General features: G+C 44.1%; 3 protein-coding genes across 20 annotated transcripts in view; 1 reads left to right on the top strand and 2 right to left on the bottom strand.

Annotated features, from left to right (window-relative positions):
* Nucleotides 1–150: 150 nt before the first annotated feature.
* LOC118936602 (protein CDKN2AIP homolog A) lies at nt 151–5,648 on the bottom strand. Its single transcript, XM_036963915.2, has 4 exons — nt 5,311–5,648; nt 4,206–4,455; nt 3,511–3,626; nt 151–2,816 (listed from the first exon to the last, which is right to left on the bottom strand). Exons 2-4 carry the CDS (start codon nt 4,451–4,453, stop codon nt 2,275–2,277), a joined length of 906 nt encoding a protein of 301 aa, XP_036819810.1. The 5' UTR covers nt 4,454–4,455; nt 5,311–5,648; the 3' UTR covers nt 151–2,274.
* On the top strand, nt 5,414–25,495 carry LOC118944459 (gamma-tubulin complex component 4). The gene is made up of 18 exons (XM_036963913.2): nt 5,414–5,793; nt 6,165–6,293; nt 7,716–7,838; nt 7,929–7,982; nt 8,635–8,691; nt 9,524–9,603; nt 9,945–10,146; nt 10,741–10,906; nt 11,281–11,405; nt 11,613–11,663; nt 11,886–11,991; nt 12,377–12,484; nt 14,166–14,310; nt 16,696–16,873; nt 17,433–17,567; nt 17,914–18,030; nt 18,170–18,309; nt 25,151–25,495. Exons 1-18 carry the CDS (start codon nt 5,716–5,718, stop codon nt 25,155–25,157), a joined length of 2,001 nt encoding a protein of 666 aa, XP_036819808.2. The 5' UTR covers nt 5,414–5,715; the 3' UTR covers nt 25,158–25,495.
* The window catches only part of LOC100136262 (TP53-binding protein 1), a 55,214-nt gene continuing 53,814 nt past the window's right edge, over nt 25,485–26,884 (bottom strand). For all 18 annotated transcript variants that reach the window (XM_090222771.1, XM_090222764.1, XM_090222775.1 and 15 more), the window contains 2 exons: nt 26,252–26,388; nt 25,485–25,937 (listed from right to left, as the gene is read on the bottom strand). In XM_090222771.1, the coding sequence (XP_090078897.1) occupies nt 25,741–25,937; nt 26,252–26,388 (334 nt within the window). In that variant the 3' untranslated portion in view covers nt 25,485–25,740. The remainder of the gene's footprint in view (nt 25,938–26,251; nt 26,389–26,884) is intronic.

Genomic DNA, 26,884 nt, shown 5'->3' with positions numbered 1-26,884 from the left:
GGCTACAACTATCAAAATTCAAACCCCAAAGACTTGATGGCAACCTAACCTTACCATAATTGGGACTTAATCTATGTTCTTGTCTTTGATAAATGTGTTTCACCCTCTTCATGTCAGTGTGGATAAGAGACAATCATTGGACGACAAACATTCTTAAATTATTTTTATTAACAAAAATATAGAAACAGGGACCGCTCATAGAAATGTAAAATGTCACTAAATATTGTGGCCATTTACACATCAATGCAACCCATTTCATATCATTCAGCTTTGAAAAGCAAAACATTACAGCAGCGATCTTCCATTGATGATTTTTGAATGTAAAGACTCAAGCACTATCAAACATGTCATACAATTCTATGAACCTGGCTTAACGCCAATCATCTCCTTTAGAATTACTGAATCAATTCAGAAACATAACAAAAACTGACATTTTCTCAACAGCTTTCCTCACACAAAATAGAACACAGTGGTTTTAAATGAATGTCAAAGTTCCATCATCAACAAGATCTACATCATGCAGAACAACTAAACAAGATGCCTCCGTTAGTATTCAGACAAACACACTGAGTTATAATAGTGACAATGCATTCTACTGTGAACAGAAAACAACAGTTGAAATAATGATTCTGTCAGAGGACTTGTGCATTTTAAATACGAGAGCCGGTGTTAAATTATCAAAAGTATACCTCATTCTCATTCCATGACTAACTTTGTAACTTCATTAAACAAAAAAAGCATAACATTTGTAATGTGATCACTCAGGGAGATTTGAAGCATCAATAGAAAACTCGAATGACGAGCCACACAGGATTCATTAGTTGCATGTTATTAACGGTATTGATAAACGGTAGAAATGTCCCTCGTCTAGTGGTCGGGTTGTTAATCAGATAGCTGATTAAATGGCTTGAAGGTCAGACCCAGTGCAGCCGCACTATCCACCATAGTCCTGAGCTAGGTGTAGGGTTACGTTGCACCTAGAGGCTGATCCTGGGGCAGTTTAGCATTTTCCTGACTAATGGCTAAGGTTAGGATTGAGGGAGAGGAAGCTGATCCTAGATCTATGGGGAACTTCACCCCGGAGCCCTGAGCTAGAGGACGTAGAAGGAAAGTGCATGGCGTGACTATAGACCCAAGCAAAGGGAGGGAAAATGTGGTGACATTTTGTGAACCACACCCTTACGAAGTGTGTACATTTCTCCATTGTTGTAGGCAGCAGACGGGCACAACAAATACTAAAAGGGACTAAACTTCTTACCATCCCCACTCTGAAGGAATCCAAATGACCTATGGAACAAGAACTGGGTATACGCTCCTCAAGAATAATAAAAGCGTAAAAACGACTAAGTGGTGGTGATGCATTGAGTCCATCCATTCAGTGGTACTGTATGACTCATAGAGCAGCTCCATTCAAACCCACACAACTTCTAAATACCAGGGCCGTGTTCATTAGGGCACACAGTAGCAAAACGTTTCGGAACGAGAAACTGAAATTAGCATGTATTATTGGACCAGGAGAGGTAGTTCCTCCCAGTTAGGGATGTGCATGGTTATTCGAATATTCCAACAGACGTTAGTATTCGAATACTTGTGTGAGTATAACATTTTGTGAGAAATTTCAAATTATTAATTTAATAAAACTAACTTTTTTATGTTGTTTTTATAAAAAGACCGGTAGCCATGTGTAGCTTGTTGTTTATGTAGGCCAATCAACGTGGAAAAGAGGCCAAATGTGTAACAAGTGGAATGAAAGTTTACTTATGCAATGCAAGATGGAATAAAATTACTGAATTAAAATTTAGCGAAATGAGAAAGAATAACAACCAACAGGTAGGCTGTTGTTTTATCTGAATGGGGTTGGGGGAAAAGCTCAGCATGTGGCCTCAATTAGCCTAGCTAGCTATAGCTGGCTAGCTTCTCTAGGCTACTCCAGTCAAGACAGGCACTGTTATATAGGATAATAAATAACATTGAATTGCCTTGGTGTCTCTCTCTCCCTCCATCCATCTGTTCGCCCCCTCTGCAGCTGCAGCAATAGAGCGCCAGCCTCTCTCCCTCCCGCAGCAGTGCTCAGGTAAAAAAAAAAAAAACTAACAAACAAAATATAACAATAACACATGTATTTCGAATATCTGACAAAAATTCATTATACTATTCAAATTGTGAAATTATTTCAAACCCCCATTCCTACGTCCCTATTTTACTACATTTTGATGCCTACTGAACATGACCCTGGAAAGGCCCCCGGAGGATACTCTATGACCCATGGCTGTGCTACGACGGCCCGTCTCCCTGCTGCTCTGGCTGGAAGGGGTAGCTGATAGCGGGAGGGAAGCCCGGGTTCCTGGGCTGATCATCCAGTAGCACCAGATCCTCTACATCCCTACCATTGAACCGCCGCCGGCAGATCTTCACCATCACCTTGCGCCCCTGGAAGGCCTTGAGGGCCTCCTTGGATGCCATGGCCCTGGCGGCTGCCTCGTCACGCCCGTAGCCCGTGCCCAGATAGACTGTCTGGCAGCGCAGCTCGCACACCTGGCCCTCCTTCTGGGAGCGCGCCGCAGGCAGGTCGGGGATGTCCTTCAGGGGCACAAAGACGCAGCTCAGGCTCTCTTTGGACGACTCAGTGCAGGCACGCAGGATTTCAAAGTGGTCCAGGTTGGGGCCGAAGCCCCCTGCCGACACCAGCTTCCACGCCACAGCCTTGTAGAGGCGGTTGAAGAAGGGCTGGTGCTCGGCCGGTGCCTGCGGGGGAGGGCCTTGCTTGAAGGGGTTCCCAGGCTTGGTCCGCTTGGCGCAGCTGTCGTCGTCGCCCCCTGAGAATCAGCAAGATAAAAGACAACTGAGTAGGGATTCTTCCCGGCAACACTGGCTTCACCTGCAGAGGACAGATTCCAGCGGTGTGAGGGAGGCGTCGGATAGGCAGCGTTTACTTCAAGGCCAAAACAAAAGCAGCAGAAAAAATACTGCTGTATGATTAATCTAACCGTAACAATGTAGAGTATTTTGATGGAAAAATACAGAACTTTTCCCACTTTAATTGTCCCACAAATATACAGAAATGGATATACAGCATCACAGTAATTGCCGTTCAGTGTACTGAATCACTTCCATGAGTTAACAATACTGTACAACCCTGAAGCAAAGACAGGCCATTGGTCAAAGACAGGACATTTCTTTTTTGTAGGGCTATAATATTAGCGTCAATTAAAACGTTTAAAGTTGGACTCTCCAAACTATACAAGGAATCTAAACTTTAAATAGTTTCAAATTCAAATGAAATCAACGTTTATTGATCAAGTGCACAGGATACAGGTGTAAACAGTAGAGTGAAATACTTACTTGCTACCTCTCTTCAACAATGCAGTACAATATCAATCAAGGATCAAATGTCAAACAAAGTCTTAAATAACAAGTAGTAATAAAAATTAGAAGGGGGAAAAAGTAATAAAAACTAGTTATGAGAAGTATGTACACAACTGAATATACAGTAGGATTTCAGCATCATACCTGCAGTCCTCTTTCCTTTCCCCAAGATTTCATCTCTGGTCTTTCGAACTGGAGCATCATTGACAACCACTCCCTCTGCCATTTCCTTGATCCTGTCCATGACAGGTTGAGGGTATCTGCAAAACAACACAGTCAGAAGAAGACTAAATTCCTTTTAGGACAGTTGACCCTTGTCTCCTGTTTTGTTTGTTTGTTTTTACATTGGTTTACTTTTTTGGAATACTGTAGTAGTTGTTCATTCTGGTTGGTCCAAACTGGAGAGTATATGTTCTAGTGTTGAACGATTTTAAACCAGATGCTATTGAAGAACACCAGCAGCACCCCCCATTATAACTCTAACTAATACTATTTTCACACTATCAACAGTGCAGACCCCAACCATATACTGTGCTGGCTCGGATATTTTCTTCTCACACTGTCCTTTCCAGCAGGTTTTCATGGATGCATAACCAGGCCATTGCAGCTCTGCTCGTCTCTGTAGTATACGCTAGTTAACAGATGCTTTTATCCAGATATACTTACAGTAGTATGTGCATACATTTTGTGTGAAGTGTGAAAATTATATTACAGTAACGCTCCACATCGAAATCCATAAAAAACGAAGTTCCTCTATCCATTCCTCAAACATCGCCTGTTTGAGATCTAGTTGACAAGACAGCACAAACAGATCTGGGACCAGGCTACAATACACATACCTGCAGCCCAAGAAGATGTGGTTGGCCCAGCATATGGACAGTGAGAGCAGCCTGTCCAGACTGGGGCTGGGGAAGCCCGGCTGGACTGTGGGGAACGTCTCCATGTTCCTCAGGAAAAACTCTCGTCTGGCATGCCACTGCTTGTTGGTCTCATGCCCTCCTCGGAGTGACTCCACCCACTCGACCAGGTGGGGGTTCTGGTCCAGGTACTCTGAAACAATGTCCTCTCCACTCCTCCCCTCCGCCATCACTGTAACACAGAGCAGAGACACAATGTGTTAGGCTATATCAGTGTTACAGTGACTAGAGGCAAAAACAGGCTACTCAAGACTCAAATCAAATCAGCTGATTTGATGGGAAATGATATACCACACTAAGTAAATCCAGTGTGTTTTGTGCTCTGTCTATCATGTTTTTCTAGAGGCACGGCATCAACAGATTTATCAGGCACTGGAAGCTGTTGCTGTTCTATGATAGTTATAACACCAGAAATATGGTTATAGCCAGAGTCCTTCACCTGCAATTTGTCAGCAGCGGCTTGTTAAGAGGGAATATTATAACGCTACAGAAGCTGAAGTAGTCGTCTTCTGACATCTTTTAAAGTCACTGCTGGCATCTATTCTTTGTGATTATTGTCCTCACTGCCTACCAAACAACTTCGAGATTGTGGGGAGAGGGCGATTTAGATATCATAACAAATATCACGTAACGTTAGTAGGGCCAAATCAGAAAACCGCTTGTTTACGGAAGTCAATGTTGGTTTGTTGCAATGCCAATTATCTAACATTACCGTCTCTGTTGTTACTAGCTAATTTATCATCAGACATATCATTCGGTGAGTAACTTAACATCAACCGGGTTAATATATTTTACATAGCTAGCCATCCTCCAATGTGGCTAGCTAGTTAGCTAGCATTGAATTAGCATAAGACTTTAAAACAAACGCCGGGTATTAGCCTAGCTAGCAAACACAACAAACGTATGTTGGTGGCTGCACTACGCCAACGTTAGCTTTATTTGAGCAACATAGACTTACTGGATAACTATATCAAAGAAAGTTGCAGAATATATTTTATTGATAGCAAACATACAGTTCAGAACGAACCTCAAACTGTCCAGGCAGCGCCGTTGCTGTATGAGTCATGACCAGTGATGCAAACAAGTTGACTGTCGAACTACAACTTCCACACGATTGCGCAACAACAGATACCACATGTTTTTGATCAAAGATATAGCTACTTCGAGATCATTTATATATATGTTGGGGGGGTTTAGATAGAAAAAATTGATCATTACAGTAGCTAAATCAATCGTACAAGGGAAGAAAACGTTTAATGAACTTATGTGGAAACCAAAGGAAAGACTACAATTTCCATAATTCTTCACTCTCGTCATTGAACGTCATCGGGTTGCGGCGGCGACAGAATCGGCAGTGTTGTGATTGAATGACAGGCTCAACAGTGCAATTTATGTAAACTTTGACCTGATATACGATTTTAAGTTAATTAAAATGATTCACGAGCTCTTGTTGGCGTTAAGTGGATACCCTGGGACTATATTCACATGGAACAAACGGACAGGTTTACAGGTATATCGGGATAACGTTACCTACCTAACTACAGTACAAAGCTAGCTCTACAAAGTGCAAACACCGCTGCAAGAAGCTGGCTAGCTATGTGAATGTTTTTTTTCCCTCAAGTAGCTAGCTAGTGCAACTAGCTAGTAACCTTATGAATTGTTTTATTTTCTGCTTTTGTTGGCACCCATCACTATTTTTTTTCTATTGTTGCTGTATGTACACTTCACTATAGTTTTGTTTAGTGGCTGGTAGTAAGTGTGACATGCATCCTACTGAACCTTACTCCACGATGTACATATAGCTAACTGAACCATAGTTCAAGAATGCACTGTTAAGGAGTTATGAGTAAGGGGTTAACTGAACCTCTGCTACTCCTGTAGGTCTCCCAGGACCTGCCCTTTCTCCATCCCAGTGAGACCAGTGTCCTGAACCGCCTCTGCAAACTGGGATCCGATTACATTCGCTTCACAGAGTTCATAGAGCAACACACAGGCCATGTCCACCAGCAGGTGAGATAAATACCCAGAAGATGGAGTGCCAAAAGCATTTTCCTCTTCTCACTTCCTTCGTTATAACATCTGCTTAAAAATGTGAATGTGACCAATAAAATGTGATTTGATTTGGAATCGAGGAGACCGTTGAAGGATATCTGGGGTTCCGTCTCCAATGTTCTCCCTGCTTGTCTCTTACTTTTTAATAAGGTGAAGACTTGAGGAAAACTACGATTGAAGCTCGATATACTCAGGCTTTTATAAAACTAGCCAGCTTCAATTAGCTTCACATTCCAGCTCATACATCATCAGTACTACAACGGTGGATGTTGCTCGTCCGCATGCCGCTAACTCTAGCAGCGGCATGTCGCATGTTGCTGGTCGAACGCCAAACTCTTCATTGAGACAATGCTGAAACCATCAATCAATGGGAGAGTCAGTGCCACATTTTCATTTCTGCCGAAATTAACATGAAAGATAAGTTATCTTGCAAATTCAGCAGGCTATGATGTGAAATAGGCTAATAATGCTGTTTTTGATGTGCTTTGGTGTGCTTATCTATGCACACAAGCACCTTTTTTCCCCAATCCTATCAGTAAAAATGTTTTTGTCATGCAAAAGTTTTACTGTGGGTGAACCTTCAAATGCATCTTGTCATCACTAAATGTGTAATGTGATGGGTGTCTTAATATATATTTTTTTACATAAACGCTTGATTAATTACATATTTAATCGCTCAAAACAACTAGGAACTCGTAAATCTCCGACTTCAGTACATTCTAAACAACTGGAAAGTAAAAAAAATGTAGCTCCGACTGGGGAAAAATAGATTTGAATGATCATCCAACTCGGAATTCCAACTCGGGCCTTTTTCTAAAAGTCAGACTTTCTGACCTTTAGATCACTGACGTTATGATTTGACCTCATATTTATCCGTGTTCCTAGTTGTATTTAACGTGGCATCAGACACTTCATTCAGGATAAATATAGTAAGCCCTGAGTTATCCTACCCCAGAACAGGTTAGTTCTGAAGGATTCATTGCCATAGAAATGTACCTGGCTAAAAGGTGAGCCTCTTTCATCTTGACCGGTTATTCCAGGTTGAACAAAGTTACTTTGCTAACTCCTCAAACCTGATTCGTAGTATACCTCTCTGGACTAAAAAGCGAACTCAATGGAGAATCTCCATTGAAAATGGTTTTTAGTGCAGAATTACACTTAATCTGTGTCTGGGAAACCTCCCCTTAGATGGGTTTATATTTTTAATCCTGATTAACTGGTTAAATTCTGTGAGAGTCGGTGACAATGAATCTAAACCAACTTTAGAGTGAGTGCCATGTGTTGTTGTTTTTTAGATTAAGATGTACTAGTATTACAGCAAATACTAATCAGATATAGCTAAATACTATAGTCTTAACAAGCTGTGATTGTACTTTGCAGGAGCACCACTCCATTCAGACAAACCAGGCCGGACTCAATGGGGTTTACCTGCGGGCTTTCTGCACGGGACTGGACTCCATGCTACAGCCTTATAGACAGGCTCTCCTGGACCTCGAACAAGAGGTACCGAAGATCATTTACAAAATGCACTGTAGCACTAATTAATACAATGCACATTCATAATAAATCCCACTATTGTCCTCTTCATTGCAGTTTCTTGGCGACCCGCATCTCTCCATTTCTCATGTGAATTATATGTTGGATCAGGTAATGCCAGTTACTGTTTTTACTAGTTTTTCTGATTTAGATTTGCTTGTTGTACATTTGAAGTAGAATGAATTGTTTTAGACCTTTAAAGCGGTAATCCTTAATGGTGAAAGAGTTTAGGATATTACAACAACAAACAAGTTACTGCAAGCTACAAACACTGTTTTTCCCCCTCAAACGTCTTTGCACGCGATAAAACAGAACAATATGTACTGCACGTTTTTTCTTTGACCACACTGCTCGACGCACCTCACCTCCATTTCATCCACAAGACAAAAACAATAACAAAGTGCTGGGGGTGTACAGTGGCGCTGCCACCCTTCTACCCCTCCCCTGATTGGAGTAAACTAACGGACAAAAATACTTCAACTGCTACTTTCGCTCACATGTACTGTACATGTAGTTTACTAATTATACATATATTCCTAATTTCCTCTTTCTCCAAGTGCTGGATTTTCATCCACAGCATCCAATCCAGACAGTGGTGCTGTTTCCTCTAATGCGGATTCCATCTTCTTAAATGTCAACTTCCACACCTACAGTCACAAGATCCACAGTATCTTTCAATATGTCATGAATGGAATTAGGAAATAAAATATTCATTTAACAATATACCCTAGTCATTTTATGTAATCATGTTGTTCTTCTCCAGTTTCAGTTGCTGTTTCCCTCTGTTATGGTGGTGGTGGAGACAATAAAGTCCCAGAAGGTAAGGGCATTACAATGGAGACCAATACAGTCCCAGAAGGTTAGGGCATTACAATGGAGACAAGACAGTCCCAGAAGGTAAGGGCATTACAATGGAGACGATACAGTCCCAGAAGGTAAGGGCATTACAATGGAGACAATACAGTCCCAGAAGGTAAGGGCATTACAATGGAGACAATACAGTCCCAGAAGGTAAGGGCATTACAATGGAGACAATACAGTCCCAGAAGGTAAGGGCATTACAATGGAGACAATACAGTCCCAGAAGGTAAGGGCATTACAATGGAGACAATACAGTCCCAGAAGGTAAGGGCATTACAATGGAGACGATACAGTCCCAGAAGGTAAGGGCATTACAATGGAGACAATACAGTCCCAGAAGGTAAGGGCATTACAATGGAGACAATACAGTCCCAGAAGGTAAGGGCATTACAATGGAGACAATACAGTCCCAGAAGGTGAAGGCATTACAATGGAGATGAGACAATACAGTCCCAGAAGATAAGGGCATGATATGACTGAGAAATCACACAAACACAATTACTTTGGAGGAAATGATTTAAGACACTCATAAAGCACTTTTCATACACCCATAGCGCTCTACAAAAACTTTGTGTTCTCAAAGGTCAACACATTTCTGATGTGACTTAGTTTAGAATTTTTCTGTAACAATACCATCTTTCTACCAATTTAAAGTTCATCATGGTGGCTGCTGTGGTACAGGGGCGCAAAGTTGTCACAGTGCTCAGAGCAGAGTGCATCATGGGTAGGCACAGTTGAATCAATTAGTGTGGAATATGGAAATGAGGTCATATCCTGTATGTTCTAATTAGATCCACGGCTGTCAGATCCTGGAGACGGTGTACAAGCACAGCTGTGGAGGTCTGCCCCCTGTTCGCATGGCCCTGGAGAAGTAAGTTACGGCCACAACTTTTTCAATCAAATGTAAAGTTAGCCTCATATAGAAGCTTTATGCATTGTTTATGCTATTACTTGGATCTATGCTGCATGTGTGGTGTCATCCTGAAACTGATGCTGCAGAGTGAAATATGCATGCCATATTTCCAGGCAAAACCTGAAGGGGTTAAGATCCCGGGGTGTGTATTTTTTTAAATGAGTTATTTCTCCCCTGGATAAATCATTCCCATGACACATGTCATCCCCTCCTACACATAAACACTTGAATCTATACTGATACCTGGCTGGTGTTTCTTAGGGCAACACAACATAAATTATCTCTGTCTGTCTACACAGGATCCTGGCGGTGTGCCACGGGGTGATGTACAAGCAGCTGGCGGCGTGGATGCTGCACGGTCTGCTGCTGGACCAGAGTGAGGAGTTCTATGTGAAGCAGGGGCCCAGCGCTGGAGGGGCCGCCGCCAACCAGGAGGAGGACGAGGAGGACCTGGGGATTGGAGGCCTCAGCGGTAAACAGCTGAAAGAACTACAGGACCTGGTGAGAGCTCTTATGTTAAGATTCAGGATCAGCTTATATCTTCCTCAAATCTTAACTGGCTGATCTAAGGTAAGAGGAAAAACTGATTCTAGATCAGCATCTATTGTCAATTGCATCCATGTTTCCAGCTGAGAGAACTACAGAATCTAGCGAGATGGCGGGTAGAAGTTTCCTTAGGCACAGCTTCAGGTTCAGTTTATATCTTCCCCAAAATCCTAAACTTAAATATCGGGTGGGGAGGCAAAACTGACCTAAGATCAGTGTCTATGGGTAATTTCATCCTACTTCATACCTTGGCACTTTATCTGTCCACCTGGATTTGAAGTGCTTGCGTTAGTGTAAAGCTTGCACCACTACTGTTGGAGTAAAGATTGTAGGATGGATAAGATCTAAAAGTCTGTATGTACTTCCAGTCAGTTTCAGGAGGCTGATTTGGGTCATGTTCATAAGGCACAAAGCAGGGAAAAACTAACTGAAACAGGGAGTGAGTACCCAGACTGGTCCAATAAGACATGCTCATTTTGGTTTTCTGTTTGAAAATGTTTTCCATTGTGTTCCCTAATGAACGATGCTGTTGTCTGTATTCTGTTGTAGAGGCTGATAGAGGAAGAGAACATGCTGGCTCCGTCCCTGCAGCAGTTCTCTCTGCGGGCTGAGATGCTGCCCTCCTACGTCCCCATCCGCGTGGCTGAGAAGATCCTCTTCGTGGGGGAGTCCGTCCAGATGTTTGAGAACCACAACCACAGCCCGTCCAGAGCTGGTGAGAACCTGGTCCACACATGTACCTTTGTTATTAGCTGTAGCTACGTTTCACGTTGACTTGTTAAGGATTTAGCTACAGTAGGGAAACAGTAGAGGGAGGAGAAAGGGGGCGTTTTCTGTCTTTTCACCCTCACTCAGGTAAGCACCATTAGTACTATTGCTGATTTTGGCATCTATTTGGTTTGCTTTGGTTGCTACGCTTCTCTAAAAACTTCAACAACAAAAAAATCACGAACTATCTCGCCAAGCACTACTTCAATGTAACATATTGCGACAATATCACTTCAGGAGATCCACGTTCAACTTGGAATGAAAGATTTTGGAAGATTTGATGGATCATGTTTTCCTCCCTCTGTGTGTGTTTGTGTCCAGGCTCTATACTGAAGCACCAGGAGGACATGTTTGCAACAGAGCTGCACCGTCTCAAACAGCAGCCCCTCTTCAGCCTAGTGGACTTTGAGAACCTCATAGACGGCATCCGCAGCACCGTGGCAGAGGTGGGCTTCGCACTTCACCATATCTGAGGAAATGTCAGATATGTGTTTGTAACGTCTGCTGCAACTTCCCACTATCAGCTGGACAAAAAGGTCCTGTTCTATTCAGTTGATATTAGGGCCATATTCATCTCAATAACTCCATACATTAGTCGTCGGTATGTGAATCCAATCAACAGTTGGTGAATGAATGTATCCTTCTATTTGCAGCACCTGTGGACATTAATGGTGGAGGAATCTGATCTCCTGGGGCAACTGAAGGTTTGTATTTGGACTATCTAGCTGTGACAGTACAGTTGATTTCAGATTGTTAGTGGTCATGTTTGAGCTCGACTACATTGCTGTCGGACTGCTGAGAATCACGTATCTACAAATCCCCTTGCATCTCAAATAACTACTCCTTATGTGATCAAGATGAGTGATTCTGTGCCTCGCCTTGTTAAAGCTGACCCCTCAAACACGCCCGTTTCTCTTTCCCTGTAGATCATAAAGGACTTTTACCTGTTGGGCCGTGGCGAGCTGTACCAGGTGTTCATTGACCACGCTCAGCACATGCTCAAGACCCCGCCCACGGCTGTCACTGAACACGGTATGTTTACAGATCCTGGATCAGTTTACTCTAACAGACATCTAAACTTGATAGCGCATTCTACCTCTTAAGGGCCTACTTCATCTTATGGAAAATTCCCCCTTTATTCAATCACAAACCATGGTCCTTTTGGAATACTTAAAAATGCAGTTTAAACTGGATCCTAACTTCCTCCCTTTCTTGAAGTGATCACTGATCTAACACTGTGGCTAGGTCAAAGTAGGGGTTCCAGTAAATATCTTTCACCAACCCAGTCATTTCTGATTGTTGTTATTCCAAGGAAGGAAGGAAGGATGCAGTACAGAAGAATATGAACAGGTTCATGTGTATTGCAGTCATTCTTTGGATCTAACAGTGGCTGTTTTCTCCATCCCTTCTTCCACAGACGTAAATGTGGCCTTTCAGCAGGCTGCCCACAAGGTGTTGTTGGACGACGACAACCTCCTGCCTCTCCTGCACCTCACCATCGACTACCAGGGGAAGGAGAGCAAAGGTTTGTTCCTCAGAGTGGCTTTTCATTGGAGCAGAAACCCTCTACTAGGAGTCTAGGAGATCTAACTGTATGTTTAACTAGAGCTGCTTAGAGTTCTCTTTTCACTCCCTACTAGACCTGGGCTCAGTACATGTTCATATGAGTATTTGTTTTTGAAATACTTATTTTCAGTGTATTTTGTAATACATGCCAATACATTAAGTGTATTTCCAAATGCATTCCAATATTCAGCTAGTTGTATTTTCAAAGAAAATATTTACTTTGAAATGTCTTTTGAAAGTCATTGAAATACCCTAAATAGTATTTGAACACAGGTCTGCTCCCTACTACCCCATGGCCTTAACTTAACTTCCATGTTTGCAGATCTGTAATGTGGCGGAAGGTCCACCATGACACTTCTTATACCTTTTTATACCATTCAGATCTGTAAACATGGAAAGGTCAGGGCCAAGGGGAAGGGGTAAGGAACATATTGGGACCGGCGGCTGTGTGCTCCAGTATATTTTCTTGTAACCAGTTGCTGCCATCTGGTGGCTAACTGTAAGACAGTCTATACATGCCTGTCTTGGTCATCTCTCCCTCATCTCTCCTGCTATAACCTGGGAACACCAGATGAGAGAAGGCAATCTGATGGATGTGTACTGGGAAGTCACCTGGTATCTTTTTAAAAGCAGACGAGAAAAGAAGGCTGTTGAACTTGGCACCCTAATCCACATAATAGTGCACTATTCTTCACAAAGTTCTGGTCAAAGTAGTGCACTTCATAGGGAATAGGGTGCTATTTGGGATGGTCATTCTTCTATGTCTTCTACCCAGTGTGTGCCATCTTGTGAACAATGTGATGGAGTGGATCAGAGTATGTGGAGAGAGGAATGGAGTGTGTTATTTGGCTGAATTTTTTAAAAAAAATTTAAAAAAAATGTAGGATCGTTGGAGAGAATCCCAGTTGCGCTCCGGTACTGTTCAGTCACAACCTCAGGCCATGCTCTGTCCACCATTTTTCATTTCCTTCATCACCATTCTTTTATTAAGGTCTGTTGTGTTGTATTTATTCAGCCTACCCCCACCACTAATGCACAGAGATGTTGATATGAGTCGACCAAGAAATCTGTCACAGGCTGTATAATTGATGACAAGACAACCAATGTGGCCATGCAGCTGCACCAGAGACGTTTTGGTTTCTATATAGGCTATTGTTAAAAAATTGTCTTAAGTTTTTAACATTACTAAAGTTGTCTATCAAGTGTAAAATTTTAGTTCAACAGAACCAGTTACAACTGACGTATCTGATCATCAATCAATTAGAGAAAAAGCTACTTGTTTTTAACACAGTGGCCACAACCTATCACCTAGGTAGGTGCTTGTTTAGTAGCCTATGTTGAACCTTCTTATGACAGCCTACTTCAAAAACAAATGGTACATAGTCACAAAAGTATATGGGGTGTTTGTTAAATTCTTTTTAACCAAAAAATGAATGGGGTGAATTTGGAGCAGCAGTTTTTATTTGTTTGTTCCTGTGAGCGTTTTAAAAATATTTTTTTAGCAGAGCAGGAGGAAGGATGTTGAGCGGCAGAGTGGTTAACTAAGACCGTTCCATGAGTGAGATTTCAAACGCCTCAACTCTCCTGACATACTCTGGTGTGGAGCCATCCTGTGGCTAACGGTATGATTGTGTTCTCAGATGTCACAGGGACCAGGGAAGGGGCCACTCCCCCACAGGAGTCCTCCCCCAGGGAGGTGCCCCCTACGGGCTGGGCTGCTCTGGGCTTGGCCTACAAGGTCCAGTGGCCCCTGCACATCCTCTTCACCCCTGCCGTTCTGGAGAAGTGAGTATTGTACAGCAGGCAACGCCTGCCTCCCAAATGGTCCCTTATTCCCTATATAGTGCACTACTTTTGACCAGGGTCCAATGTGATAGCTGCAGGACCCGTAACAGTGGAGAATTTTAGCCTCGTGCTTCAATGCTCTTAGTAGTTGTGGAAATCGACACAATATTGCTTTTTACTTTGTGCATTGCTGACTCTACCTTTAACATGAAGTGATATCCATTAGCAAATGTTTGTGCAAACAGACAATGGAATATTTAAACATTACACTCCCAGTTTATTAGGTACACCACCCCGTTCACGAAAATGGATCTCCCTACAGACAGTGAGTCTGTGGCTTGCTATATAATGCAGGTAGACAGGCATTGAGGCATTCAGTTACTGTTCGATTGAACGTTAGAATGGGCAAAATGACTGACCTAAGTGACTGGTATGATCGTCGCTGCCAGGCGTGCCGGATCCAGTATCTCACAAACGGCCGCCCTCCTGGGCTTTTCACGCATAATAGTGTCTAGGGTTTACAGAGAATGGTGTGACAAACAAAAAAACATCCAGTCAGTGTCAGTCCTGTGGGCAAAAACTGCTCGTTGATGAGAGGTTGAAGGAGAATGGTAAGAATCATGCAATCTAACAGTTGGGCCACAAACAGGCAAATAACGGTGCAGTACAACAGTGGTCTGCAGTACGGCTTCTCGGAACGCAGAACTCGCCAACCTTTGTCACAGATGGGCTATTGCAGCAGACGACCGCACTGGGTTCCACTCCTAACAGGTAAAAACAGGAAGAGTGGCTCCAGTGGGCAGGCCATCACCAACACTGGACAATTGAGGAGTGGAAAAACATTGCCTGGTCCGACGAATCCCGGTTCCTGTTGCATCATGTTGATGGCAGATGTAGGATGAGTCCATGGAACCCATCCTGCCTGGTGTCAATGGTACAGTAGACCATAGCCAATCTGCAGTAACTGCATGGTGCCATCATGTCAGCATGGAACAACATCCCTGTGGAACATTTCCGGCTTGTAGAATCCATTCCCCAAAGAATTCAGGCTCATAACTCATCTTGGAAAAACGTAATGATTTCTTATTTAAATATTGAAAGAGCTGGGGCTACTGAGAGAAACAAAACAGTGCTGTTTCAGGCCATGTGGTAAACAACAGTGCACTGTGGATGGAGGTGTGAGCATGCGGGTCTGGACAGAGGAGATGTAGTCGTTGATTGTGTGCATCTGTAAGTTGTTGTTTCTTAGGTCTGTATTTGGTTATTAACTAAAAAAGTGAATTTGGGCTGTTCTGGAGGCAAAGGGGTATCTGACCCAGTACTAGATGGGTATACCTAATACACTGGCCAGTGAGTGTATATAACCATTGTTTGTACCGTCATGTTTTCGTATTGCATTCCTCACAAGTTTTCTGATCATATTTGGGGCGGCAGGGTAGCCTAGTGGTTAGAGCGTTGGACTAGTAACTGGAAGGTTTCAAGTTCAAACCCCCGAGCTGACAAGGTAAAAATCTGTTGTTCTGCCCCTGAACAGGCAGTTAACCCACTGTTTCTAGGCTGTCATTGTAAATAAGAATTTGTTCTTAACTGACTTGCCTAGTTAAATAAAGGTTAAAAAAAATAATATATAACTGTTTTTATTTTCCTTATGATCAGTTGTGTCCGATTCAGTCTTAGCTAGTCTTCCTGAAACTGACACTATCGTCATGGCATATTCACGACCGTGTCCTGTCCCCCAGGTATAATGTAATATCCCTGACTCTGTCCTGTCCCCCAGGTATAATGTAATATCCCTGACTCTGTCCTGTCCCCCAGGTATAATGTAATATCCCTGACTCTGTCCTGTCCCCCAGGTATAATGTAATATCCCTGACTCTGTCCTGTCTCCCTGGTATAATGTAATATCCCTGACTCTGTCCTGTCTCCCTGGTATAATGTAATATCCCTGACTCTGTCCTGTCTCCCTGGTATAATGTAATATCCCTGACTCTGTCCTGTCTCCCTGGTATAATGTAATATCCCTGACTCTGTCCTGTCTCCCTGGTATAATGTAATATCCCTGACTCTGTCCTGTCCCCCAGGTATAATGTAATATCCCTGACTCTGTCCTGTCCCCCAGGTATAATGTAATATCCCTGACTCTGTCCTGTCTCCCAGGTATAATGTAATATCCCTGACTCTGTCCTGTCTCCCTGGTATAATGTAATATCCCTGACTCTGTCCTGTCTCCCAGGTATAATGTAATATCCCTGACTCTGTCCTGTCTCCCAGGTATAATGTAATATCCCTGACTCTGTCCTGACTCCCAGGTATAATGTAATATCCCTGACTCTGTCCTGTCTCCCTGGTATAATGTAATATCCCTGACTCTGTCCTGTCTCCCAGGTATAATGTGATATTTCGTTACCTGCTGAGTGTGCGGCGGGTGCAGTCTGAGCTGCAGCACTGCTGGGCTTTACAGATGCAGAGGAAACACCTCAAATCCAACCAGACAGATGCTGTCAAGTGGAGGCTACGTAACCACATGGCTTTCCTGGTGGACAATCTGCAGTACTACCTACAGGTGATTATATCTCCAGGAAATAACAAGTGTCATTTAGCAGTGAGTGCATACGTTTTCATACTTGTCCCCCGTGGGAATCGAACCCACAACCCTGGCTTTCCAAGTGCCATGCTCTACCAACTGAGCCACACGGAACCACAACCACGTGTCATCTGTACATCCAAAGACTAAGTACTGTACAGTGCATCTGGTCTGTTTTTAAGAATAGAGAGCAGTAGTAAAGACAAGACTGTATAGTTTTTTTACCTGTTCATATTCAGCTTTGGGAGGAAATTTGAGAGGCTCAATGCACCACACTCAGTTTACCATGGCCATATTAATGCAAACAAGCATTCCTTTCTTTGTTCTACAACTACAATGCACATTTGTTTTTGCTGCTCGGACCCTCTTTCAAAACTGGTCCCATATCTGTATAGCCAGCTCAAAGTTGGTCATAGGAGTTGGCAAGACAACACATCTATTCCTATGACCAGGCTATGAATGACCTTGTTGTTGGTGCCATATTTCTAACATGGCTGTGCTGCTCCTCTCTCATCCTCTCTCCTCCCTCCTCTCTCAGGTGGACGTGCTGGAGTCTCAGTTCTCTCAGCTGCTGCAGCAGATCAACTCCACCAGAGACTTTGAGAGCATCCGGCTGGCCCACGACCACTTCCTTAGCAACCTGCTAGCACAGTCCTTCATCCTGCTCAAGCCAGTTAGCGTCTCAATTTATTAGCATTTGATGTGAATACAATGTGGCAGTAATTTAAGGCCACTTCAACGTCTTCTTTATTGCAGTCACGTTATGCAGATGATCAGATTGCCATGTCACTTTGATATGGTTCCTGACAAGGTAACCACTTACCTGACCAGGTAACCACTTACTTGACCCAATGGCACAACGCGACTGAAATGAAGACAACCTTGAACGTGTTATTGCGTGTTGAGTGCTAATCATGCATAACAACACTATCAAATTAGGATTCAGCCTTGAATGACCACTTAGCTATGGTTTCCCATTCATTTTTGAATTTTGTCTAATGTCTTCTCTCCTATCCCAGGTGTTCCACTGTCTGAATGAGATCCTGGAGCTGTGTCACAACTTCTGCTCATTGGTCAGCCAGAACGTGGCTCCGCTGGATGAGAGAGGAACAGCCCAACTGGACATCTTGGTCAAGGTAAGGCTGTCTGCTAGAACTGCTAACAATAACCTTTAACCCATTGTCACGCCTATATTACTATATTATAGTAATTGCTTGTAGTCTTTGGTGCTAAATGGCCAATGCAAACAATGAAGTACTTCATCTGTAATTTCAGGGTTTCAGTCGTCAGTCCTTCCTGCTCTTCAAGATCCTGTCAGGTGTCAGAAACCACCAGATCAACTCTGACCTGGCTCAGCTGCTGCTCAGGCTGGACTACAACAAGTACTACACCCAGTCAGGAGGTACCCTGGGCAGGTAGGGACCTGACATGACACTACACTACACCCTGGGCAGGTAGGGACCAGACATGACACTACACTACACCCTGGGCAGGTAGGGACCAGACATGACACTACACTGCACCCTGGGCAGGTAGGGACCAGACATGACACTACACTGCACCCTGGGCAGGTATTGACCTGACATGACACTACACTACACCCTGGGCAGGTATTGACCTGACATGACACTACACTACACCCTGGGCAGGGAGGGACCAGACATGACACCACTGCACCCTGGGCAGGTATTGACCTGACATGACACTACACTGCACCCTGGGCAGGTAGGGACCAGACATGACACTACACTGCACCCTGGGCAGGTATTGACCTGACATGACACTACACAACACCCTGGGCAGGTATTGACCTGACATGACACTACACTACACCCTGGGCAGGTATTGACCTGACATGACACTACACAACACCCTGGGCAGGTATTGACCTGACATGACACTACACTACACCCTGGGCAGGGAGGGACCAGACATGACACCACTGCACCCTGGGCAGGTATTGACCTGACATGACACTACACTACACCCTGGGCAGGTAAGGACCAGACATGACACTACACTGCACCCTGGGCAGGTATTGACCTGACATGACACTACACTACACCCTGGGCAGGTAGGGACCAGACATGACACTACAGTACACCCTGGGCAGGTAGGGACCAGACATGACACTACACTGCACCCTGGGCAGGTAAGGACCAGACATGACACTACACTGCACCCTGGGCAGGTATTGACCTGACATGACACTACACTACACCCTGGGCAGGGAGGGACCAGACATGACACTACACTACACCCTGGGCAGGTAGGGACCAGACATGACACTACACTACACCCTGGGCAGGTAGGGACCAGACATGACACTACACTGCACCCTGGGCAGGTAGGGACCAGACATGACACTACACTGCACCCTGGGCAGGTATTGACCTGACATGACACTACACTACACCCTGGGCAGGGAGGGACCAGACATGACACTACACTACACCCTGGGCAGGTAGGGACCAGACATGACACTACACTACACCCTGGGCAGGAGGGACCAGACATGACACTACACTACACCCTGGGCAGGTAGGGACCAGACATGACACTACACTGCACCCTGGGCAGGTAGGGACCAGACATGACACTACACTACACCCTGGGCAGGTAGGGACCAGACATGACACTACACCCTGGGCAGGTAGGGACCAGACATGACACTACACTACACCCTGGGCAGGTAGGGACCAGACATGACACTACACCCTGGGCAGGTATTGACCTGACAAGACACTACACTACACCCTGGGCAGGTATTGACCTGACATGACACTACACTACACCCTGGGCAGGTATTGACCTGACAAGACACTACACTACACCCTGGGCAGGTATTGACCTGACAAGACACTACACTACACCCTGGGCAGGTAGGGAGGGACCTGACATGATGCGATCACCTCCCCCTCTACCAATCCTAACCAATCGTGGGGAACAGAGCCGGCCGGTCCTGTCCTCCCTGGGGCCCTAAGCAAAATTCTGCTAAGGGCCCCTCCTACCTGACCTGTAAACCATTTGCCATTGCCACACCTGACACCCCAGTGCTCCCACTACAATCCTCCCTCCTTTAAAACAGTTTGCTCCATCTGTCAGTCTAAGAATAAGTAGACCTATACAGAACAGAATGAGGTATAAACAAACAATATTTAATTAATATATGTTCTATAGAATCTTATGATAATTGAATATTAACATAAATAAGAAATTGTAGAAAATAATCCAATATAACAGTGACCTTTGGCTCTGCTGCCTGGTAATTAGTCCAGTCCTCACATGTAGCTTTGTCTATACAATGTAAACATAAGCCTATAGGCTCTGGCTGCAGCTATATGTCTTAAAATAGTCAAATAAAACCTATACAGCTGTGTGATTAACTTAGGTTCCCTCTACAGCCTGGGCATTTTCAGCATCAGCATGGACACCAGTCTATCTGGACTGTCTGGAAGACATGGAGAAAGTATGTCACATAGTTATGTAAGCAGTCATTTACACACATGCACTTCTGCCATACAATCTGACAATGTTACTAAGTGTCCAAACATTTGAATTCAAATCTTACCATCAAAATATTCCTCTTCTGCTCATTCTTGATGCAAAGTCATCAAAGGACATGTGTTTCCCCACGTCATGATGGCCAGACCACCCAAACCTTCCTGAGACATGGAAGACCTCAGGTAGCTTTCGATGAGCTTTTATTTTGAAAAGCTCCTCTCTGCCGATTCTACTGTTACTGGTAGAGTGACTGCAGTACTTAGGGCCGTCCAGAGGTTAGGATAGAGCTCCTCCAGGTTGTTCTCACAGAGAAAGGAAAGGCAGTCATCTGATGGCAGATCAGGTACATTCTGAATCTCATGTGCCAGATCCATTCCACTGATGTCACAGACATCTCTGAAGGTTAGAGAGTTTAACTTCCATGCACTGAGCCTTAAGATTCACTGGACATCTGAGAGGCAGTACTGAAGTTCAGCAATACTCCATATTTGGTTTTCACCTGGTTGAGTGTTTCAAATCTCTCATCCGTGGATGTCACAGCAGAGTCGATCACAATGTTGAAGTAGTTGACTTCAAGGTTTTTCAGTGCGTCAGTCACTGGTTCATCAGGAGCCTCGTAGCTGAAATATCTCTTGCTGTTTCTGTCTCTTCTCTTTCAGAAAAGCCCCCACATGAATTTCTTCACAAATGTTGTTGTCTGGGCCTCAGAGAATCCAGTTTCCCGGTGTGAAGTGAGGGAGGCCTTTGCATTTGAGATTAAATTCACGGCAATATTCAACTGCATTGAGGCGGATTGGAGGAGCTTGTTCACTTTGTTTGTTATTGTCAGTATCTCACACCATACGACACAGCAAATCAAGAAGCGGTAGGACCCAACTTCCTCTGCAAGTGCTTGTGCCTCCACTTTGGCCATAGGATCGTTGATTGTCTGTCTGGCTTCCAGTAATGCCTCCCGAACCTCAGAAGTCTGATACCTGATTGCATGAAGACTTTGGAGCCTACTCTCCCATCTTGTGAAGCCTGATACCTGATTGCATGAAGACTTTGGAGCCTACTCTCCCATCTTGTGAAGCCTGATACCTGATTGCATGAAGACTTTGGAGCCTACTCTCCCATCTTGTGAAGCCTGATACCTGATTGCATGAACACTTTGGAGCCTACTCTCCCATCTTGTGAAGCCTGATACCTGATTGCATGAAGACTTTGGAGCCTACTCTCCCATCTTGTGAAGCCTGATACCTGATTGCATGAAGACTTTGGAGCCTACTCTCCCATCTTGTGAAGCCTGATACCTGATTGCATGAAGACTTTGGAGCCTACTCTCCCATCTTGTGAAGCCTGATACCTGATTGCATGAAGACTTTGGAGCCTACTCTCCCATCTTGTGAAGCCTGATACCTGATTGCATGAAGACTTTGGAGCCTACTCTCCCATCTTGTGAAGCCTGATACCTGATTGCATGAAGACTTTGGAGCCTACTCTCCCATCTTGTGAAGCCTGATACCTGATTGCATGAAGACTTTGGAGCCTACTCTCCCATCTTGTGAAGCCTGATACCTGATTGCATGAAGACTTTGGAGCCTACTCTCCCATCTTGTGAAGCCTGATACCTGATTGCATGAAGACTTTGGAGCCTACTCTCCCATCTTGTGAAGCCTGATACCTGATTGCATGAAGACTTTGGAGCCTACTCTCCCATCTTGTGAAGCCTGATACCTGATTGCATGAAGACTTTGGAGCCTACTCTCCCATCTTGTGAAGCCTGATACCTGATTGCATGAAGACTTTGGAGCCTACTCTCCCATCTTGTGAAGCCTGATACCTGATTGCATGAACACTTTGGAGCCTACTCTCCCATCTTGTGAAGCCTGATACCTGATTGCATGAACACTTTGGAGCCTACTCTCCCATCTTGTGAAGCCTGATACCTGATTGCATGAAGACTTTGGAGCCTACTCTCCCATCTTGTGAAGCCTGATACCTGATTGCATGATTGCTTTACTCCTTGGTGCTTGCCCTTCATGTTGGTCCCATTATCATAAGCTTGCCCTCTGCAATCTTCAAATGGAATCTTCAGCTCGTTCAGCTTATCTAAGATGACAGTGCACAGATTCAAGCCTGTTGTAACCTCAACATTCACAAAGCCAAGGAAGTGCACCTTGATCTCTGGCTTTCCCTTAAAGCCACGCTTCTCAGAATAATGGACATTTGCTCCTGGTGACTAATGTCAGGTTCAAGATAATGGAGAAGTACTTTGAGTCATCATTGCTTCTAGAATCTTGTCACTCACAATCTGTATCAGCTCATTCTGTGTGCGCTTCCCAAGGTAATGAACATGTGTCTCTCCATCTTTAATTTTGCTGAGATGATTTTCCATAACGGGGTCAAATTTTGCCAGTAATTCAACCTCCTTTTAGGAAGTTTCCATTCTGGTTGGAAGAGTTTGTCTGATGAACCACAGAATGCTAGGTTTCTTTCAGCCAGAGACTGGGTGATACTTATTAAACGTGTAAAGACATCTCGCCATCTCTTTCTTTCAGCCTCCAAAATTGTCATTTGTATCTGGTCAAGAGTCTGTCCCCGACTTAGGCGCAGATCAAGTTCTCTCCACTTAATCATATTGTTTGTGTTCAGGACTATCCTCACGGTGTTTCAGAATGGCGTTGATATTTGACCAGTCATTCACGCCTTCCTTTATTATTTTGTAGTCTTTAGTTAAAAAGAATTTACAGCTAAAACAATGCAGTGTTTTTGGTTATGAAAGCCAGCTCCTGGTAATCTTTTCCCCATTTAGCCAGCTCCTGGTAAATCTTTTCTCCATTTAGCCAGCTCCTGGTAATCTTTTCCCCATTTAGCCAGCTCCTGGTAATCTTTTCCCTATTTAGCCAGCTCCTGGTAAATCTTTTCTCCATTTAGCCAGCTCCTGGTAATCTTTTCTCCATTTAGCCAGCTCCTGGTAAATCTTTTCTCCATTTAGCCAGCTCCTGGTAATCTTTTCCCCATTTAGCCAGCTCCTGGTAATCTTTTCCCCATTTAGCCAGCTCCTGGTAATCTTTTCCCCATTTAGCCAGCTCCTGGTAATCTTTTCCCCATTTAGCCAGCTCCTGGTAATCTTTTCCCCATTTAGCCAGCTCCTGGTAATCTTTTCCCTATTTAGCCAGCTCCTGGTAATCTTTTCCCCATTTAGCCAGCTCCTGGTAATCTTTTCCCCAATTAGCCAGCTCCTGGTAATCTTTTCCCCATTTAGCCAGCTCCTGGTCATCTTTCCCCATTTGACAGCTGTCTCTGTAATAAGCCTGATGGAAACCTCTTCTAGACTTGTCTTTAGGTTAAGAAAAATCTAGTCCTAGTTTGAATGGACCTCAGCGCACCAACTCAGTCCTCATAAAGTCTGGGGGCCAATCTGCTGGGTTATTTGGTGGAGCATCAACTGTTCTATTATGGTCTGAGCTGCTTGTATCTGATGCTGGCTGTACACCTCTGGTTGTGCTAGTACTGGCTGAGGCTGCCTGTACTTCACCTGGGTCTGTGTTAGTGCTTGTCGACGACGGCTGTATTGGGTCTGTGTTAGTACTTGCTGAAGACGGCAGTACTGGGTCTGTGTTTGTATTTGCTGAAGACGGCAGTACTGGGTCTGTGTTTGTATTTGCTGAAGACGGCAGTACTGGGTCTGTGTTTGTATTTGCTGAAGACGGCTGTACTGGGTCTGTGTTTGTATTTGCTGAAGACGACAGTACTGGGTCTGTGTTTGTATTTGCTGAAGACGGCAGTACTGGGTCTGTGTTTGTATTTGCTGAAGACGGCAGTACTGGGTCTGTGTTTGTATTTGCTGAAGACGGCTGTACAGGGTCTAGTTCTGGCTGAGGCTGGATGTGGATCAACGGAGTCTGTGCTTGTACTGACTGATGATCCAGCATCTCCACTACTGACAAACTTAAGCATAGCACCTGTAAATTATAGATGAATAGTATTCATTTTATCATCTGCATCAGGCTCATTCAAACTGGCTTCCCCAGATTTCCTTTTATACATTTTCAAATAGAAAATACTATTTATACTATGGCTTGGCTGAATACTTGGTTATTATTACTGAGAGATGTGCATCCATATTGCCCAGTATATCAACTTTTAAATTCAATATATACATCAATAGTCCAGAGTTGTAACTAAACCTTGACTGAGAGACTAGATAATCATTGTCTTGTTTTAAAATTGTGTGCCTATGAGGAGTGCCATCACACCCATATATTGTCTGGACTGGCTTTTACAGAGGTTGCTGCTGGAAAGCGTGAGTTTAATTTCGTGCACATCTTTTCTGAGCTGCAGTTTATAAACACTGTTTTCCTTTGCATTTCACTCTCTCATTTGTCTGGCAAGCAACAGACAGACCAGGAGATGCACTGCCCAGCAAGGTTAGCAAGACAGACTAGAGAGATGCACTGCAAGCTAGTACATCAACGTTACTGTTATTTGGAGAGCACACAAGTTTACCCGATTGCTGATCCCGCAATTCACTCTCATGGTGTTTTCTCCTTTCGTGACCAGAAGGATAGTTCCACTTCTTCCTCTCATCGAAGTTGTAAACATTGACACCCGCTTTGACACGAGGGGAGGCGGGGCCCTACGCAACTTGCGTAGTGCTGCTCGGCTCTGGTGGGGGAAATGCTAAACTGACCCAAGATCAGCGTCTAGGGGGAACTTAACCCTGCACACCCCTCAACACTGATACCTGTATTTTGCCTTCCTTTGCAGTTTCTGATTGGGAGAGAAAATGGAGGATGATTTTCAGATGAGGTCTTCAGTAACAAGCGTTCCAGACCATTTATCTTCAAGTCGGATGGAAGGACTTGAAAATCAGTATGTTGTTGCATAACCCCATTGTGTCAATGATTATTCTGTATGGTTCCTCTAGCCTGGTCCCAGATCGGTTTGCTCTGTATGAGTTGGCTATACAGCACAAACCGATTTGAGAACAGGCTGTTTCAATCAGATACAATAGGGTAAGTAACAGAGCTTGTATAAATTGTAAATACTGTATCATTAATGTGTGTGCCTTTTCATGAAGAAACAGACAAATAAACCATAATTAAAATGAAAGTCAGTTTATTATTCCATAAAAACAGACAGGTTAAAACTATATACAGTAGCATGCAATAGAACTGACACAATACATTTAACGTGGTTGACGGTGTGTATGTAGGTACAAGTTGCTCCTAAGCACTGACACAGGGTCAGATATCACCCCTCATAATGATTGCGAGTTGGGAAACTGATTCCAGATCTGAGGATAAGGGCATCATCTACCTACAATAAACCTGTATGTGCGCGAAGGGAGGCTTGGATTAGGATGAGGGTGGGGATGTGTAGTCATGACGATATTGGGGGTTGCTATGGTATCCCAGGCGCTCCCCACAGATTAGACTGTGGATTAGCCACTCGGGCGACACCATGGGTACTTCCTGTGATGTCACACTCTTCAGAACCAATGGTGGACAGGTGCGGTCTGTGACCACCACATCAAACTTGCCCACAGGAATGTCTGTTGACGCAAACACAAGACGCGTTATGAAAGCAGACATCCAGAACATGCATTTGTCATCTTTTTGGCTTTTACTCTAGAATGTTACCTAGTGATCATCTTGAACTACTTGTTGTGTAGGGATCAAGATTAGAAACATTAGCTTGACAAAAATGTAACGCAGGAGAACAGAAAGTGGAAAAGGTGGATTGAACCCGTGACCTTCAGGGCTAATAAGTGTTAGGGGTGTTACCATACAGACACACCAACATGTTTGTTTTGATAGTTAATTTGCAAGCACAGTGCTGGGACAGGAGAACATGTATTGTACGTACCAGAGCTGTCCTTTTCTGCTTGATGCTGTCTCACAGAGGAAGCTCCACTCATCATCAGCAGCTCAGACCACAGCTCCGCCGGCTCCTCAAATACCAACAGGACCCGCAGGGCCTTAAACGGGCTGCAGCGCGGATGCCTGATCAAAATAAACAAAAGCACTCAATGCATTCCCCTCAGCACCAGGACCATATTCATTCAGTTTGAATGCAGGACTCTATAGCCACCGTGATTATTTGTTTTGACCTGCTGGTCATCTAGGAACAGTTGAACACATCTGGCACAAGTACTCTTAAAATCTCCACCTGGTACATCCAGAGGACTGGCCACCCCTCAGAGCCTGGTTCCTCTCTAGGTTCCTTCCTAGGTTCCTGCCTTTCCAGGGAGTTTTTCCTAGCCACGGTGCTTATGCATTGCTTGCTCTAAGGGGTTTTAGGCTGGGTATCTGTAAAGCACTTTGTGACAACTGCTATTGTTAAAAGGGTTTTATAAAATGTGGTTGATTGATAGACTGTGGATGCCATTATAATAGTAGACTACCAGTGTTTACATTTGTGTCACTTGAGAGGGCCGACTTAAATTGCCTGCATTAATATTCCTATATGATAGGGGCAGGTGTAGTCTGACAATTTTTG

The sequence above is a fragment of the Oncorhynchus mykiss genome, chromosome 26 (assembly GCF_057628025.1).
Source record: "Oncorhynchus mykiss isolate SJ-2025 chromosome 26, ASM5762802v1, whole genome shotgun sequence".
NCBI lineage: Eukaryota > Metazoa > Chordata > Actinopteri > Salmoniformes > Salmonidae > Oncorhynchus > Oncorhynchus mykiss.
This window is presented reverse-complemented; position numbering and strand designations above follow the sequence as displayed.